Source organism: Rhinatrema bivittatum, chromosome 8, assembly GCF_901001135.1.
Source record: "Rhinatrema bivittatum chromosome 8, aRhiBiv1.1, whole genome shotgun sequence".
NCBI lineage: Eukaryota > Metazoa > Chordata > Amphibia > Gymnophiona > Rhinatrematidae > Rhinatrema > Rhinatrema bivittatum.
In genome coordinates this window covers 23,249,339-23,268,914 of record NC_042622.1, presented here as the reverse complement: position 1 = coordinate 23,268,914, position 19,576 = coordinate 23,249,339, and the positions used below count along the sequence as shown (strand labels likewise).

General features: G+C 46.8%; 1 protein-coding gene across 1 annotated transcript in view; it reads right to left on the bottom strand.

Moving 5' to 3' along the window:
* Nucleotides 1-956, bottom strand: part of LOC115098097 (disheveled-associated activator of morphogenesis 2-like) — a 102,098-nt gene extending 101,142 nt beyond the window's left edge. The window contains exon 1 of the mRNA XM_029614413.1: nucleotides 809-956. Coding sequence (XP_029470273.1) covers nucleotides 809-844 — 36 coding nt within the window. The 5' untranslated portion in view covers nucleotides 845-956. The remainder of the gene's footprint in view (nucleotides 1-808) is intronic.
* Between the last annotated feature and the right edge of the window lie 18,620 nt (nucleotides 957-19,576).

The window sequence follows — 19,576 nt, the reverse complement described above, 5'->3', positions numbered from 1 at the left end:
TTCTTTGTCACCCTCCCCCCCGTGCTCTGTAGATGCAAAGTACTGAGGCACAGGTGATATGAGCAGATTTAATTGTTTTATGATATTGTATTTTGCATTTATTTTACATGGTTAGATGATAATAGTGGATTTATTATTTTATGAGATTATATTTTGTTTATTGTGTTTCATGTTTGCTTTATTTGTTTTTATGTTAGATTTGTACACCGCTTTGATTGGCATAATGCCAGAAAACAGTATCTAAGAAGTTTTAATGTGTAAATAAATAAAGAGCATACGTCATTGGCCTGCCCTTCCCCCTCCCCCTTGCCACCCTTTTCCCCCTATATACTTGGGGGGGGGGGGGTGCAGTTTTCAAAGGGTATTTTTCCATGGTTAAACAGCCATTGACTCACAGAAATCTGTTTGATCTGCTTGCCTTCACTACATGGTAAGCTCCACAAAGCAGGGACTGACTCTGCTGTGCCTTCTGTACATTGCTGCCCGCACCTAGTTGTGCCATAGTAATGATAAGGAGGAGGAGCAGTTCTCCAGTGCGCCAGTCACAGAATTCCTGGACCCCGTTGCTAGCACGTTAAACATTTACTACCGGTCTGGAAGGACTACGACTGTGCCCAGGCAAGGTGCACTCAGACGCCTTACGGAAACTGAGTTTTGTTCCAATCCTGTCGAACCCTCTTTAAACCGCAGTGTGCCAGCATCTCTGACCTGCTGGCAACAAGCCTTCCCCTTTGTTCGTTCGCAATCTGTAACCTTCAGGTGCCGAAGGAGAACTCTGTCCTGTGTGCAGCAGCAGCGCTTAGCTTACCTGAGGCGCGCTCTGTGGCCATCCTGGCGAGGCCATGCCTGCAAGCTCTGCACCTGCTTCCTGAGAAAGCTGCTGAAAGGTTAGGCACGGGGTCAGTCTTTGTTTCCACACGCCTGCTTTTCCTACAGAGAAAGCATTTCACATCATTCCTGGCTCTTACTGTTTTAAGGGAAGTTACTTCCTCATAGCAGTGCCAGTAGCACTTAACTTCCTTCTTCAGCAGGGTAGGCAAGAAATAGTGGGAGGAGAAGAGCTCATGTCCTGGCAATGTGTTTGTTGCTACCCTTTCTTTCTTGCGCGCCAGGATAAAATTTAGGGGCAATGCACAAACAGCCCCTGCATGGAGCTTTTAGAGCAGCGATTTATGTAAGTTTCTTAAGAGAAGCGACCCGGCTGGTTTCTCTTGAAGGCGCATGTAAAGTGGGCACATTAGGGGGTCAATTTTCAAAAGTCCGTGCGTGTGTCCATGTGCGCGCGGTTTCCACCCAGCACGCGCGCACATGGACCACGGCTATCTTATAATGCGCGCGCGTCGGCAGCTAGATTTTACTGTCTATGTGCAATGGGGAGGGATTTTCAAAAACGCTCGGTGACAGGAGTGAAGGAGCGGACTGGGAGAGAACATCCCTATTAACCTAACTACCCTTCCTAAGCTTTCCCCTCTCCTCTCCTCTCCTCCCCAACCCCTACCTAAATGTTAGATTTTTATTTTTTTTTTTTGCTTTATTACTTACTGCTCCTTTGGAGCAGAAGTATCTTTGGCGTGCTGGCCAGCTGCCGGCGTGCGCTTCCCATGGCCGCTGTCCCAGTTGGCCCCCACCCCTGGCCTACCCCTTTTCGTTGGCCCGTCAGTTCTGCGCGTGGCTGGGCCGTTTCTAAAATTCACTCGGCAAGCACACGGCTCAGCCACGCACTTAACCCCCAGATTTTACACGCGTGGGCCTCTTAAAATTTGGACTTAAGGGGTGAATTTTAAAAGTGCGGCGCGGGAGATAAGCGCAGAGGTCGGGCCGCGCGGATTTGAAAGGGCACCCGTGTATGCATGCATCTCCTGGAACACGCACAACATTTTTTTTCTGAAAAAGGGGCGGGGAGTGGGTGTGTTCTGGGTAGGGCAAGAGCATTCCAAGATTTATGAATGAAACCAGTGCATGAATACTTACATGCACAAGTGCGCTCCGGGATCCCCTACCGCGTAACTTTACTTCTGCTACGGATGCTGTGTAACTCCTAAAACAAAAAAAAACTAGGCTGGTCAGAGGAGTTTTAAGGGTAGGGGCTAAGAGGGTAAGAGTGAGGCTAATGAACTAGGGAGTTAGAAATCCTATCCTTTACCTAGGCAAACTGGGAGCGAACTGGGAAAACTGGGAATTGTGTCAGCGCGCGTCTACTAAAATTCCCCCAGTTGTGCGGTAGAGACGAGATTTGCGCGCATATGCACGCATCCATCTAAAATTGTGCACACATGCACACGCGTTCAGCCTATTTTATATCACGCCCGCATCGACGCGCGTATGTTATAATATGGTTGCGTCCTTTGGCACGAGCCGGCATATGCGCATACAGAGTTACCGTCCCTAAGCCCCCGCTGTTTTTCTGATTGGGTGGCCAAAAAGGATGGATGCCTGGAATGCCCTTCCGGAGGAAGTGGTGAAGACCAGAACTGTGAAAGACTTCAAAGGGGCGTGGGATAAACACTGCGGATCCATAAGTCAAGAGGCCACCAATGAAGAGTGGGTGACTCGCCAGAATGATGGCTATTGACACAATACCCTTACTAAATAAACATACACATGCTTACTGTGACTCCTACATCGCTCTAAGCTTCAACAGCAAGAGGTAATGGAAAAAAGGATTTGCACTCATAAAGAGGGGAGTAGCTGGCTTGTTACGGCGGTTACTACCCCAAACCAAATATGCCTGATACTTCACTTTCAATGCATATACAGCATAGCTCTCTGCTTCAATGACAGGGGAGAAGAATAACTGATACTTCACACATCCAGCAGAGCTCTCTGCTACAACGGCAAAGGAGAAGAAAAAGGGTTCGCACTCAAAACGCGGGGAGTAGCTGGCTTGTTACGGCAGTTACTACCCCAAACCAAATGTGCCTGATACTTCACTTTCCATGCATATCCAGCATGGTTCTCTCCTGCATCGGCATGGGAGAAAGACTGATACATCACGCATTTCCAGCATAGCTCTCTGCTTCAAGGGCAGGGGGAAAAAAAAAACAAAAAAAAAAACTGATGCTTCACGCATATCCTGCATAGCTTCAACGACAGGGGTGAAGAAAAAAAAAGGATTCGCAATCACAAAGCGAGGAGTAGCTGGCTTGTTACGGCGGTTACTACCCCAACCAAATGTGCCTGATACTTCACTTTCAATGCATATCCAGCATGGCTCTCTGCTTCTACAGCAGGGGAGAAGAAAAAAAAAAAAAAACCAACAAGAGCTGTACAACATAGTCTAGGTAAAACAATAAGCATGGGTGTAGCTTGCTTATCGCGGCGGTTACTGCCCCTACTACCCCTAACTAATCAAGCTAGATATTTCACTTGCATGCAGCTCCATCACTGCTCTCTACATTAATGGTGGGGGTGGAAGGGGAATAGAACAAGGAGCTAAGAGTAACAGATAAGAATGAGAGAAAAAATGTGTGAGGCTTGCTGGGCAGACTGGATGGGCCATTCGGTCTTCTTCTGCCGTCATTTCTATGTTTCTATGTTTCTATCCTCGGGGGGTGTACTATTAAAAATGCCAGCAAGGCACGCTGATTTAACCCCCCCGCCCTAAACAAACATTCCCCTCCCACGCCCCGAAAAACGCTGCCTCATCATCCGGCTAAGAGTTCTGCGCATTGTGGAATCCTGCGTGCACTTTTCGCCGGGCCAAGCAGGGCTTTTTTTTTTTTTCCGGGTGGAATAATCTAGGCACATCAGTCCATTTTAAATGCAGTGAGGGAAGCAAGAGTAGGAGCTTTGCCAAAGGCCCCCTCCCCCGTGAGGCTGCTGCAGTGGTGCGTTCCTGTGGAGTTGGAGGAGATCTGAGTGGTGTTTTTTCTGTGGAGTTTGAAGAGAGAGGATCTCTTGTGCTTTGTACCCTGTTTCTCTTTGGCTGGGTTTTACCCGGATGTCTGGGTGTGTTGGAATTTGTTTAATTTTTGAACTTGTATCCTGGAGGTTTTTCCTGGATCCCAGAGTCCCTCCCGTTCAGGGGGAGAAGTCCCCTGCTCTCTTTAGTTATTTAGATTCTGCCTTTCAGCCATTTCAAAGTGCATTACGTTCAGGTACTGTAGGCAGCTGCTCTGGGAAGGGCCAGGAAGAGAGAAGGCCATTTTTTTCCCGATTCACATCCAGTGCTTGGACTGTGGTATCTCCGCCCTCTTTGGTGATGTTTTTGGAGATGTTGAGCGTTTTGGTTTTTAAGGTTTCGGGGGGACGTTTTCTGCCACGTTTGCTGCCCAGAAGTGGGGAAGGAGGGAGTTTTTCCTGCTGCGTGGCTCTTGGGGACTTTCAGCCTGAAGGGTCAAGTAACAAACGAGAGGGAGAAAATTAGAGGAGTCTCTGCCGCCTTGGAAGAGAAAGGATTGGGAGAAACACCTGAGACCTCGGGTATTTTTCGGCTTTTTCTAAGGAAAGCCAGTTTCAGCTGGGACGCCCCATTCCACCCAGGGAGCCCTTACTTCTCACTTCCTGTGACGCGATCCATGGGTCGGCTCGCTAGAGCTGCACTCTCTCCACAACGGTTCCCACGTCACCCCGTTCCTTCTCACAGTGTTGCGGGTCCAGAACTCAGGAGATGAATAACCTGCCACTATTTAAGCTTCTAGAACAAGTCTCTTTATTGCCTCAGTAGCACACAGTCTTTTAACACATTTACCTTATTCCTTCCAATAGTGCCACTGCTACAAAATTCAGAAAATGCATCCTCTGTGTCAGGTTCAGCGTTAGGAATAAGGTTCAGTAGTACCTCAGTAGCATAAGGTCCTTATAACACAAATTTACCTCATTCCTTCTGTCGGTATCACAGTGCAGCAATTCAAAATGTCCTCTCTCACGAGATAGGTTGTAGAAATGGGATCCTGTCCTCACAATCAGAGCAATCTCTATATTACGAGCAGCACAGTCCCTTCTTCATAAAGGCACACTCTCTGCTTTAAATGAAGAGACACTTACACAAACTCGTCACCACCACTGAGATTATAGGAACAATTGTGGATGTTAAGAATACGTATTCATTTTAAACAAAATGCACATCCAAACTGCAAATGGTCTTGCCTGAAAACACCAGAAAATTTGGGGTATTTTCATTTTGGATGGCACTGAAGTGATGTCACTTCAACCCCGATCTCAGGTACGGCCGCTGCCATTAAGTTGTGTGGCCTTAAAAAGAGGAATCGGTCAGGGAAGGAGTGAACAGGCTTAGCTCCTTCCCCCTTCTTCTCTGTCTGCCCTGTGGAAGGGATAAGTGGGGCCAAGGAAGCCCCTGATCCCAGCATGGAGTGAAAGGAATCCAGGGAGGGCAACAGCTGGGCTTGGCCCAGTGCCCCAACACTACAGGTGAGAGGAACTTAGGTTCAGGGAGGGAGTCAGGGAAGCTCCTGTGCCAGTAATGACTGTAACAGGGAGATGAGAGGTGCACCCACTATCAACATAAGAACATAAGATTATGGCATACTGAGTCAGACCGAGGGTCCATCAAGCTCAGTATCCTATCCTGTTTCCAACAGTGGCCAATCCAGGCTACATGTACACGGCAAGTACCCAAAAACTAAGTAGATCCCATGATACTAATGCCAGCAACAAGCAGTAGCTATTCCCTATACATTAATACCAGTTTATGGACTTCTCCTTCAGGAATTTATCCAAACCTTTATAAAACCCAGCTACACTAATTGCACTAACCACATCCTCTGGCAGCAAATTTCAGAGCTTAATTGTGAATTGACTGAAAAAGCATTTTCTCCGATTAGTTTTAAATGTGCTACATGCTAACTTCATGGCATGCCCCCTAGTCCTTCTATTATCCAAAAGAGTAAATAACCAATTCACATTTACCCGTTTTAGACCTCTCATGATTTTAAACACCTCTATCATATCCCCCCTCAGCCGTCTCTTCTCCAAGCTGAACAGTTCTAACCTCTTTAGCCTCCCCTCCTAGGGAGCCGTCCCATCCCCTTTATCATTCTGGTCGCCCTTCTCTGTCCTTTCTCCAGAACAACTATATCTTTTTTAAGATGTGGTGACCAAAATTTCACACAGTATTCAAGGTATGGTGTCACCAAGGAGCGATACGGAGGCATTATGACATCCTCTGTTTTATTTGCCATTCCCTTCCTAATAATTCCTGTTTGCTTTTTTGACCACCACAGCACAGAGATGATGTTTTTAATGTAATATCAAGTATGGCATCCAGATCTTTTTCATACAGCATGGGTTGTCCTTGCACTTGTCCACATTATATTTCATCTGCCACATGGATGCCCAATCTTCCAGTCTCGCAAAGCCCTCCTGCAGTTTTATCACAATCCGCTTGTGATTTAACTACTTTGAATAATTTTATGTCATCTGCAGATTTGATCACCCTACTCGTCATGCCCCATTTCCCGAGCATTTATAAATATATTTAAAAGCACCAGTCCAAGTACAGATCCCTGAGGCACTCCACTGTTTACCCTTTTCCACTGTGAAAACAGAGCATTTAAACCTACTCTCTGTTTCCTGTCTTTTAATCACTTTGCAATCTACAAAAGGACATCACCTCCTATCCCATTACATTTTAGTTTTCTTAGACACCTCTCATGAGGAACTTTATCAAACGCCTTCTGAAAATCCATATATATCACATCTAATAGTTCACCTTTATCCACATGTTTATTAACCCCTTCAAAGAAATGAAGCAGATTTGTGAGGCAAGACTTCCCTTGGGTAAATCCATGCTGGCTGTGTCCCATTAAATCACGTCTATCTATATGTTCTGTGATTTTATTCTTTATGATAATTTCCATGATTTTTCCTGGTACTGAAGTCAGGCTCACTGGTCTGTAGTTTTCCGGATCACCCTGTAAATATTGGGGTTACATTGGCCACCTTCCAGTCTTCAGCTGCAATAGATTTTATTTATTTTATTTATTTATTTATTTAGTGCTTTTTTTTTTATACCGACATTCATGATACAGATCATATCATGTCGGTTTACAAGGAACAGGGGGTTAAAACGTTAACATCAACATAGCAGAGAAAGGCAAATGTTACAATAAAACAAGGGTACTGGAACTGGGTACTCCTGAGTTGCAGCTAACCTTTCAGAAAAATAACACAGCCTGCTTTGTTTAAGGCAAGCCACATCATTTTATTTATATAAATTTAGGTGTATGCAACATTTATGCATGAAAATGTCATAAATTTCAGCATTTCAGGCTTGAAATCCTTGGTTAGGTTATGCTAAGTAGTCATAAGGATTGAGACTGTGCTTTTAGGCCTAGCTAGAAATAGCTGAAGGCAGAAGTACTGAGAAATGACGTAGCTCCAGCAGGCTAGAAATTATATATTATACCAACATTAGTAACCAAGTATAATCATACATGGATATATTTAGAGTTGTTTACTCCAGCAAGCTAACTATTATCACGTAGGCATAACGTCAGATTATACATAGGTATTAGTTACACGAATTAGGTATTCGTTCTTGGAATTCAATTAATATTGATATAATGTCATTAATATTCATGAAGAGTGTGATATACTGACTCTTGATTTATCAATATCTATTACTTGTTATCAATGCCTTAAGATCATTTATAAGGTGCACATTTTTGCTACGCCACTCAGTGCTCTTGCAATTTGCAGGCCGCAGGCTGCTTCCACGGACAGCCGCTCTTACTTCTATTCCCGGGCCCAGGTTGACCCCAGCTGACGTGCCAGGATGCCGCCAAAGACTCTGATGTGGCTGGATGCTGCCGACTTCCTACACGGCGCATTCCTCTAGAGGCCTGCATGTGTGTCTCTGTGGGATTTATAGGGACCACGGCGGGAAATCCCCCACGGCCCCTGATGATGATGTCAGACATGCTAGCCTATTAGGCCCTTGCTCCCTGCACCTAGTGCCTCGGCAACGGGTCAATGTGCTTCTAGTAATGTGAGTTGCCAGTGTCTTTGTTCCTGCGTCTCCAGTTCCAGCTTGTCCTTGTCCCAGGTCCTGTCTTCAGCTTTGTCCTAGGTCTTCAGCCTTCAACTCTGACCTCTGTGGTCCTTGTCTCCTCATCAGTCCTTCTGGTTGCCTCTTCAGTTCTTCTTCGTGCTTCCTCTGCTTGTTCCGCTCTTTGCCTGCCTGCCCTGCCCATCTGTCCCTCCTTCACTCTTCGGACGGATATTGGATATTGACCTCGGCCTGACTCTTGGACCTGCCTGACTGCTGCCTGCTTTGACCACAGCCTGCCACCAGATATGCCTTGCCTTCTCCTGTTCCTATCCTGCCATGCCAACTGATTTTGCCACAAGCAAAGGCCCCCCAACTAAGACCTGCCAGCTCTGGTACCCAAAGGCTCAACCCGAGGGTAATGCAGGCTGGTAAAAGCGAAGCTCTAGCTGAGCTTCTGTTTCATCTGGATCCGCCTGCCGACGGTGGGGACCTGCAGGTAGCGTCAACTCCGCCTCAGCCCAAGGGTCCACGCTCGCAACAAGCACTCACATTTTGGGTTACTGCTGGAGACCTGTTTTATCTGTGCATGCACGATAAGATAATAAATAGAAATGAAGCTGGTTAGTGCATTCTGGTTCGATAGTTATTACAAATCTTTCTTATAAAGCTCTTTAATTTGTACCTGCACAGCTAAATGAAGGGGCCTCCCAGGGAAATGTCATGAGGGTTCCTCATAAGGGATTTTCCACACAAAACAGCTCTTGAATATGCACATTTTTGGATGAAAATATCACGCGATATTGCTGCGATAAGTGTATATCACATGACAAACGCTTATTTTGGCTTAGCAAATTTACCCCCGTGTTAGAATTTAGCCTCAGGACTGAGTGTGACCTCTCAGAATAATCTAGAAGAGGGGCTGCAAGGGCAACAATGCATTTAGAGCCACATTTATTGCATTCCTTAGCAAAATATTAGTATCGTGCGTATGTAGGCAAGAAAAAAAGTCCTTCAAGCAGCTTCCAATCAAATTAAATATATTAACATATAAAGCTGTTCTTCAGTGCAGTGTTTCTCAAGCTAGTTCTGGAGTACCCCAATGAATATGCATGAGGTAGATCTGCATACAGTGGAGGCAGTGCATACAAATTGCCCTCATACATATTCATTGTGGATATCCTGAAAACCTCGCTGGCTAGGGAGTGCTCCAGGGTCAGCTTGAGAAACTCTGCTTCGATGCCCGATTAAGAAAAACATTTAGGTGCAAGGGACTGCATTCGGTTAGAAGGCCTGGTCTTCATTTCAAAACTTAGAAGGCAAAAAGGTTAATCTGTGCTTTATAAATCTCAAGCAAACACTTTGGCAACACAAACTTTCTACCCCTGACAGAATTTGAAGATCAACAGTGGCACCCAGTGGACGTTTAGAAGCAAATTCTAATCTCCCTGCTGCTGCCAGTGGGTCCCTGGAAAAGAAACACGCTTATAAATGATAACTTTTTTTTTTCCCAAGCAATTTTGTAAATTACTGCTCTGCAAAATAATTTCTAAGCAAACACGCTGAAGGTCAAACATGGCATTAAAAAAAAAATAAATTCATTATTTTATGAAAGCTAAGCTAGCCTCACAGAAGAAACATAGAAACATAGAAATGACGGCAGAAGAAGACCAAACGGCCCATCCAGTCTGCCCAGCAAGCTACGCACTTTATCCATTTTTTTTCCCTTTTTCTCTCTCCCACCTGTTACTATTGGCTTCCAATACCCTCCAGCCCTAATTCCCCTCCACCCCACCACCAATTTAGAGAGCAGCTCCGTATCTGCATCCAAGTGACATCCAGCTCAATTAGGGGAAGCAAGTGCTGTAACAAGCAGGCCACACCCTTACCCCATACTCTTACCCACCCTGTTTTTATTTTTTTGTTTGTTTTTTTATTTTTGGAGATAGCAGCCCTCCATCCTTCCGCTCCGTGAAGGTGGAACACCAACTACTGGCCACTGGCATCCCACTCCGTGAATGCCTCTGTGGCTGGCTACTGCCGCTCCGTGCAGTGTTTGAATGCCTCTGTGGCTACTGCCGCTCCGTGCAGTGTTTTGCTGCCTCCTCTTTATTCACGCCCTCTAGACTTGATGGATCCACAGTGTTTATCCCACGCCCCTTTGAAGTCGTTCACAGTTTTAGACTTCACCACTTCCTCCGGAAGGGCATTCCAGGCATCCACCACCCTTTCTGTGAAGAAATACTTCCTGATATTGGTTCTTAGTCTTCCTCCCTGGAGCCTCAGCTCATGACCTCTGGTTCTGCTGATTTTTTTCTGATGGAAAAGGTTTGTCGTTGTCTTTGGATCATTAAAGTTTTTCAAGTATCTGAAAGTCTGAATCATATCTCCCCTGCTCCTCCTTTCCTCCAGGGAGTACATATTTAGATTCTTCAATCTCTCCTCGTATGACATCCGATGAAGACCCTCCACCTTCCTGGTCTCCCTTCTCTGGACCGCCTCCATCTTGTCTCTGTCCCTTCGGAGATATGGTCTCCAGAACTGAACACAGTACTCCAGGTGAGGCCTCACCAAGGACCTGTACAAGGGGATAATCACTTCCCTTTTCTTACTCGATATTCCTCTCTCTATGCAGCCCAGCATTCTTCTGGCTTTTGCTATCGCCTTGTTTCGCAGACTTCAGATCATTAGACACTATCACCCCAAGGTCTCTCTCCTGCTCCGTGCACATCAGCCTTCCCCCCCCCCCCCCCCCCACCCCCGAATACAGTTCATTCGGATTTCCACTCCCCATATGCATGACTTTGCACTTCTTGGCATTGAATCTTCTTCTTTGCACTTCTTGGCATTGAAACCATGACAGCAGATAAGGAATTCGAGGTCCATCCCGTCTGCCTAGCTCCATTCCTTGAAGCACTGTCGCAGCCTGCCAGCTCTCGCTCGGCTTTCCTCTCGCTCCTTTGAGGCCAGGAATCCTCTGCGCTGTCTATTTATGGGAAACCATGCAAGCCTATGTCTGTTTCCTAGAGGGATCCTAGAATACAGAGGTGCAGGATGGAAACTTTGTGTGCGGTGAAGCCCTTTCCTTGGGCTCAGCAGAAAAAAAGAAAAAAAAAGGAGAGGTTATAGCTCAGGAGCTTTCAAGAGATCTCTTTAGAGTGGGAAGAAGGCCTCTTCAGACTTCTCAAAAAAATGCATGGACTACAAGGAGTGTTTTGTAGGTGCAGTGAGAGGTAGCGCTCCTCAGGACCAGGGCAGCCGCTGGAGCTCTGCACGTCTTACTGACTTATTACTTGAACTGGATTTCACAGGAAACATCGGAAATCCCAGAGCGGGTTACAATAAAAATCGCTCTTACACAGAAACCAAAACAAATACCATCCAAGCCATAAAACTAGCATCATCCTCGAAGAGCACAACATTATCGTTCTCACAAACGCTGTCATTATTGACCCATACTAAAAACAGCCCTGTCTGCCGTCCCATGACCCCCCCCCCATACCTGCACCCCCCCTCCCGCCTCCTCCCTTCCCAAATAACAGGCACCACCCAAACCAACGTGAGCACGTGCGAAACAGCCAAGTTACAAAGCCATTTAGGCAGGTGAGATGCGTTTTCCCCGCGTAACGTTGGCAGCCTAAAACCTACTCTCCATTAACCAGGCTCAGGGGCCGATGCAGTGAACGCACATAGGAAACGTGCGCTCATATTGCGTGCCGGTTTTCCTAACGCACACCCTTCCACCTCTCCTGGGCGCAGGATGCAATATGTTAATGAGGTGCTGCGCTAAAAAGGCCGCACGAGGGATCAATTGTGGTAAATTGAGCGTCTGTTTGCCTAACCTGACTGTCAAGACTTTCTTTTTTTTTTCCTGATGCTGCTTTCTGTGGTTCCTCCTACTTAGTATCGCCAGGATATTAAGCTGGAGGACCCACAGAAAAGCCGTATGTTTTGCTTTTTTTGTTGAGGCCTGGGGCGCAAGAGCTGACGCCAACTCCAGGGCTGGCATTAACGTTTGCACGTCAAAACGTGCACATTGTGTGCATCGTGATTTTTTTTTTTGCATTGGGGTAACAGCCAACGTGGCATTTACATGTGACGAGTGCAATTACCCACACGCTGGTTTGGATGCGTGTTTTGGACGCGCTAATCCCATTATTGCATCGGGAGTTATTCCAGCACGTCCATAACGCACGTCCGACTGTGTGTCAAGCTGTGCGCTAGGCCTCTCAAAGCACGTGAGGCGCTCTATAGCACGCGTGCACTTTCAGGGGCGCGTTTGGGTCGAGGGAGGAAGGGCGTGGGTACACACAGACAGCATTTCCAACCCATGCGTGTTACAAACGGGCCTGGGTACTTCGTCCTTGCGGGAAGTCTCTTAAAGTGAAAGCACACCCCGTCTAAGTCTCCTTGGTCAAGTGGTGCGAAGCCCGCAAGCTAAAACACCGCCCCCCTTCTAGTAGCCACATACTCCAAGCGATCAGTAACACCAGAATTTTCAGGCAAATGTGGCTGTTGCTGGAAAGCCATAAAAAAAAAAAAAAAAATGTAAACTTGCTTTAAATGTAAACTTGCTTCCACTTATTGCAAAGTTTTCTGTTTGTGCTGATCTTCGCCTGCAAGAGATGTTAGTCTGATTCCTAAAGATGAACGAGCTGACAGTTGAGTGGCTCCAGAGTTCAGGTTTTCGGCTGAATGCGTCTTCTCCAATTCTGCAAATGGCAATGAACTGAAAGTAATAACTGTCCTTTACCGTGCTTTGCTTGCCTTATTACTAGAGGGCTTCAGGATTTTATTTTATAAAAAAAAAAAAAAAAAACATATGAAAGGCTGAGGATGGATGAGCAAGCCGCAGCACTGAATCTGCTCTCTAATGCGGCCTCCATGTCAAGCAGGCCGACAAGCCTCAGCCTGTCAGCGCTTGGCTCCCAGGAGTGCATTCACCGCAGGGATTCCCAGGAGTGCATTGCAGAATGCCGTCGGACCACTCAATGGATTGTTAAGTAGAAAATGTATGATTCATTCTACTGCCTTTTTGCCATCACTGGTTATGTAAAACTGGCTACAATTTTCGGGTGCTGTACAGGGCCAGCAGAGTTTAAACCAGTGCCTGCCTTGAGGTTCTCTCTCACCTGCCAGCTAATTCCGTAGAAAAGCCTCTCAGGCCGGCTCTTCTGGGCCTGTGCTTTCTTCTGCTCCCAGGTTAGCTCTAGGTGTCTGCGCTCTACGGGACCAATGCAATATCGTGCGCTCAGGCTAGCACGCAGGTTAACCCATGGTTAGACATGCGTTTTGGACGCGCTAGGCTAACACCTGATGCAAAAAGGGGATTAGCTTGTCCAAAACGTGCGCCCAAATGCCAAGTAGATGAGGCTATTAGCTACTACCGGTGATGGAAAAAATCCCCGCTCAACCAATGCGCCCTTCTTAACACCACAAATTTAACGTCAGCCCGAGAGCTGGTGTTAAGCCATACAGCATGTATCGGGCTGAACAAAAATAGCGAAAATTGTGCTTTCTGTATCATTGCCATAGTAAGGAAGAACGGAAGAAAGCAGCACCACGCTAATTTAAATTGCTTGCCTGAAAATAAATTTCTGTGCGCACAATTTCAATACACAATATACATAGTCCAGGCCGAGTAATACTGTGTGTGTATACTGTGCCGGTCAATTAGGTGAGCATCCATTTTGGTAACCCGCACACAGCCACGTCTCTTGGGCGCCCGATGCCAAGGACGCGCTAGGCATGCACAATTTATCCCTAGCGCGTCCTTTTCAGCGCGGCGGCTCATTTACACATTGCATCCGGCGCCCAGGAGAGGTGAATGTGCACACATTAAAAAAGCAGGCGCCCAGTTTGGATGCACAATTTTACGTGCACTTTCTTGCACTGGCCTTCAGGTGTTTGTATTGTCTCATCTCCTGGTCTTACATTGGAGCAGCGAGATCCATAATTACTCGGGGTTTTTCAGCCCTCTCTCTTTTCAAACCTGTGCTAATTCAACCCTTTTTTCTGTCTGTTTCCTCAGTCTGTGGCAGACCCTCCTGGTCTGGCCACCAGATGTTGCTGTCCCTGTCCTTAGAACACACTTTGTAAGGCGCCATCCATACCCCTGAGGATGGCGCCTTACAAAGTCCCTCCCACCTGGAGGGTCTGGATTGGATGCCTGAACAGTATTTAGCCCAGCCATGTTAATACACCATGGGATTTAGGGATGTGAATCATTTATCAATCTCGTCAGATATCGGGGGGTCCCCGATAGCAATAGGAAACCCCACGATTAATTTCGTGGGGTTCTCTTATCATTTTAGGGGGAGTGGCGGGAAAAAAGGGCACTCAAAAATAACCCTCAAACCACCCCAACCCTTTAAATGTAATTATTTTGAATCCTCCACCCTCCCGACCCCCCCCCCAAACTTTTTTAAAGTTCGCGGGGGTCCCGGGAGTGATCTCCCGCTCTCGGCCATCAGCAGCCAGTAATCAAAATGGCACCGATGGCCCTTTGCCCTTACCATGTGACAGGGGCTATCGATGCCATTGGCCGGCCCCTGTCACATGGTAGGAGCACTGGATGGCCCAGTGATGGATCCTGCTGCCAGAGACAGTGAGGGCAGAAGATGTATCAGTTTAAGCTTTAAAGCAGTGGGCAGGTTTTGGATCCCCCTTCCCTGCTGGGATTTCGGAGCAGAGAACTTGCCTGATCCCACTGACTTTTGCCCAAGAGAAGTTCCCCTGAAAGATCAGACAGAGAATAAGGATTGAAGAAGCATTGAGGAAGGCGAAGAGCAAGAGACCCCAGTCGGATCTCTACAACCAAAGGACCAGGACGGGCTGGATGTCTGAGGAGAAGATGCCTAAAGGTAGGATTTTTCAGTAAAGTTGGGGACCCCTCCACCAGGATCCCCACAGCACAGTCGCTGGGAGAGCTTGCACGTTTAAGATCACCATGGGCTCCACCCAGAGGTCTGGTAAAAGGACATCTGCCTACCCAGAATCATACCTGTACTATGGGTCTGATGTAAATTCACCCTCCTTCCTGGATAATGGACTTTTAATTTCTGAGTAGTAATCGGTAAACTTTTATTTAGCACACGGTTCTGGTCCTGTCTGAGTTCTTACAGCCCCTCACCTCATGGGAAGCACTAAATGACTACACACACACACTGGCGACCTTCTTTCATCATCTGGGCCATAAGCGAGAGCTTCCCCCCCCATAAAAGGAGTTTCCCCCTCCCCCCCAGGGATTAAGAGTCAGCGTGGGATGGAAAGCTTAAGCCACAGCAGCCTCAAAGATGTAAATTAGTTGTGACTGAGCCCTTAGGAGCAACAATCCTCCAAAAAAAGGGGTTCCTTTCTCTGGCTGTTTTTCGGCTGGTGGTTCAGGTTTTGCATTACCTCTTATAGATTATTGTAATGGGCTGTCAGTGGCACCGCCAGTAATGAGTGTTCACAGGGAGCAGGTTATGCAAAATGTGGCAGCAAGGTTGATCTATGGATGCCCTCAAGAGGTCAGTGCTGCTCCCTTACTGAGGCAGGCACACTGGCTTCCAGTTCAGCAAAGAGTGCAATTTAAGATTATGAATTCAGGGGTAAACATTCAGCCGCTGAGCGGCTAGTTAAGTTAGCCAGATATGTGGTATTCAGCTAGCTTTAGACCTAACCTTTGGCATGCTAGAGTTAACTGGTTAAGTTTTGCCAAAAGGATTCCCGGTTAGCCGCTGGGTGAGCTTTGCACAATTAAAATCTCCATGGGAGCTCTCCCCAGATGCCTCAAATTAAGGACACCTACCTACAGAGAAATACACATGTACCAGCAGTCAGATGTAACTTCAACATTATGGTAATCATTAATTAAAAGTCCATTTGTCCAATCAGTAAACTTTATTTTAACACCCAGATCCTGGTCCTGTCTGATTTGTCCCATGGGATGCATCTATTATCTACACACACTGAAAGCGAGATACCAATGTCTGGGCTATAAGAGTGAGCATTCCCCCCATAATAAAAAAAAATCCACCATGAGACAAAGAGTCAAGCAGGGATGTGAACTGCTAGCCAGAGCAGCCCCGAAAAAAAATAAATGTATTTGTGTGCCCATGGGGTTAAAACCTCTAGTAAGGATTACATGTGGTGTATATGCATGTCACTGCGCCTCCATTCCTCATGATCACAATCACGCCCCAAACCATTCCCAGCAGGCAAGCAGTCCCATTGGTTACTCTGCCCTGTTTATTTCTTATATGCAGGTCTAGCTGAGATCCAGCACTCTTGCAAGGATAAGAGACAAGTACACTGACAGATAATCTGCGGACGCACATTTTATGCCAGCCTGCACCAAAGGCTGGCATAAAATAGGCTGTATGAGCATACATGTGCGCATAGTTCTATATGGATGTGTGCATGTGCGTGCAAATGCCGCCTCTACAGCGTAAGCGGGAGAAGCGGGAGAAGTTTAGTAGAAGTGTGCTGACGCAATTACCATTTTCCCTAGTTTGTTCCCAGTTCACCAAGGTAAAGGATACGGATTCCTAACCCCCTAGTTAAGTAGCCTCACTTCTACCCTATTAGCCCCTACCCTTAAAAACTCGCTGTCTAGCCTATTTTTCTTTGTTCCTGGACTTACACACCATCCATAGCAGAAGTAAAGTTACGCGGTAGGGGACCCCTGCACGCGATTGTGTGCATCCATGCAGATGATACAAAATTGTTCAGAGTAGTTAAATCACAAGCAGATTGTGATAAATTGCAGGAAGACCTTGTGAGACTGGAAAATTGGGCATCCAAATGGCAGATGAAATTTAATGTGGATAAGTGCAAGGTGATGCATATAGGGAAAAATAACCCATGCTATAATTACACAATGTTGGGTTCCATATTAGGTGCTACAACCCAAGAAAGAGATCTAGGTCTCATAGTGGATAACACATTGAAATCGTCTGTTCTGTGTGCTGTGGCAGTCAAAAAAGCAAACAGAATGTTGGGAATTATTAGAAAACGAATGATGAGTAAAACGGAAAATGTCATAATGCCTTTGTATCGCTCCATGGGGAGACCGCACCTTGAATACTGTGTACGATTCTGGTCGCCGCATCTCAAAAAATGGATGGAGAAGGTACAGAGAAGGGCGACCAAAATGATAAGGGGAATGGAACAGCTCCCCTATGAGGAAAGACTAAAGAAGTTAGGACTTTTCAGCTTGGAGAAGAGACGGTTGAGGGGGGATATGATAGAGGTGTTCAAAATCATGAGAGGTCTAGAACAGGTAGATGTGAATCAGTTGTTTAGTCTTTCAGATAATAGAAAGACTAGGGGGCACTCCATGAAGTTAGCATGTGGCACATTTAAAACCAATCGGAGAAAGTTCTTCTTCACTCAGCGCACAATTAAACTCTGGAATTTGTTGCCAGAGGACGTGGTTAGTTCAGTTAGTATAGCTGTGTTTAAAAAAGGATTGGATAAGTTCTTGGAGGAGAAGTCCATTACCTGCTATTAATTAAGTTGACTTAGAGAATAGCCACTGCCATTAGCAATGGTTACATGGAATAGACTTAGTTTTTGGGTACTTGCCAGGTTCTTATGGCCTGGATTGGCCACTGTTGGAAACAGGATGCTGGGCTTGATGGACCCCTGGTCTGACCCAGTATGGCATGTTCTTATGTTCTTATGTTCTCTGGCACACACTGGGCTTTTAAAATTCAAATAGAAATACAAGTACCCTTTACTACTCAATCACTAGGGATTCCTTCCATCTTTTTTCATCATCTTCCATTCCCACACCTCCTTATCCGAGTCCATCTTGCCCTATCTGCTAAGGTGGCAGCTAGGTAGCCATCACCAAGCTTCCCACCAACCAAGATAAGAGAGAGCTTGCTCTTCGATCTTGTGTCTCAGGCGAGTATCATCTGAGGAATATCTGCAAGCATTCCTACATCTGCTAGCAGAGGCAGTGGAGGCCAGCACTGTCATGGAACTTAATCATGCCTGACTGGAAGGGGCCTCGTACTAAAATTTGGGCTAAAAAAGTTATAGCATGCATGTTGGAAACAAATGTAACATGCACTCCGAAATATCACTTAATGGATGGTATACAGACAGTTTTACCATATATGTGCAAAACATGACCTTCGTCGCATCTGACCTCTATAAGCTTGCACATTATCCCATAAAACTGGAACGGCTGTGCACCAATAGCAGCTGTGTGCTAAATAGCGTGCACAGTCCTCGTTTTCTCATGGCTCAGCGCCCTTGCTGCAATCCTAAAAAAAAAAAAAAAAAAAAGCCTTGCACATGAGGCTGGAGGTCAGGGCAGAGGACAGGCGGGGCAGAGCAGCCGGACTTCAGAGGAGGGAAGGGAAGTGAGACTTCTAGGAGGAAGAAAAACCCTCAGAAGTCTGCCAAGGAGAAAGATGGCATCAGAAGGTGCCACTGTATGTCCATCCAATGGATGACAGAGAGGGAAGTCTGCCAGCTCACAGTCAGGACACCTGCATCCGACCATTCCCCCTCCCCCCAGCGCACTGTAGTGTTCGAGCAACAATGGCACAGAAAGCCTGCAGTGGTCTTTGGCAATGACAGCAGTGGCCGTCTGCAGATACCTGTAAAGCAATATCAGACAACCGACGGTACCACCGTGAGCTCCATCCACTGAAGCCGCTCCCCCTCCCTTTCTGCAGCGTCCACTACGTCTGAGGAGCAGCCAACTCAGAGGGCCCCAGAGCAGGGGTGAAAAGGTCAGAGAGGAGCGGCCAGCCTTGGGCGGGAAGAAACTGCCTCATGGAGCTTGCCCCCCTCCTGGTTCCCACTTGATGCCTGCTGTGAGGGACTTACACTGTCACTGCGGCCGCCTGTAACGCCTGTCCCGCAGATCGTTCAGACCAATGAAGCCATGCAGGACACAAACCACACATAATGCAATGTTTCGGCACAAACCTGCCATTCGGTTTCGACTTGCGGGCTGGACCTGTAGGTGCAATAGTTAAAACATTGTGCCTTACGCTCTGTGCAGCGCACCGCATTGTTTGAAAAACAGTTGTCACCCATGAACTTCTGGTTTTTGTCTAAATAAACCTGCTATTTTTCTTTTCATTCTTCAAGTGTGTGCTGGTGTCTTGTCAAGTTCCCAAGGCAGGTTACCCTGAGTCCAGGGACAGAGGACCAGCCGCATCCCGCAGGATGAGGGGTTAGGTATAAGTCTCTGGGGTTCAGTCTGCAAGTAGAAAGGAGCAGCAAAGTGCAGCAGTAACAGGTCCAGTCCAGATAAGAACAGAAGCAGGAGGCTCAAGTTGTTCAGGTTTCAAAGTAGTGAACTCATGTGTTCAGAGGCATTGTCTCAGCCCCAAGTGTGATGCTGGGTAGCCTTTAAGTAGCTGGGAACAGCTTCCTGGCTCCCAGATCACATTTTGAAGGCCAAAGGCCCAGTCTAGCTCCTCAGGGGTGTGGCTATTGGCCCTGGCATCGAACACATTCCCTCCAGCACTCCCAGTTTTACCTGTGCCAAAGGTTTAGCCTAGTAGCTGGAGCAATGGTTTGCTTTGCCAGTCATTCGCTAGTTCAAGCCCCCACTATTGGCCAGTCTCGACATGTCTATAACCTCAGAGACAGATTAAGGGGTTTGCCACCCCTAGG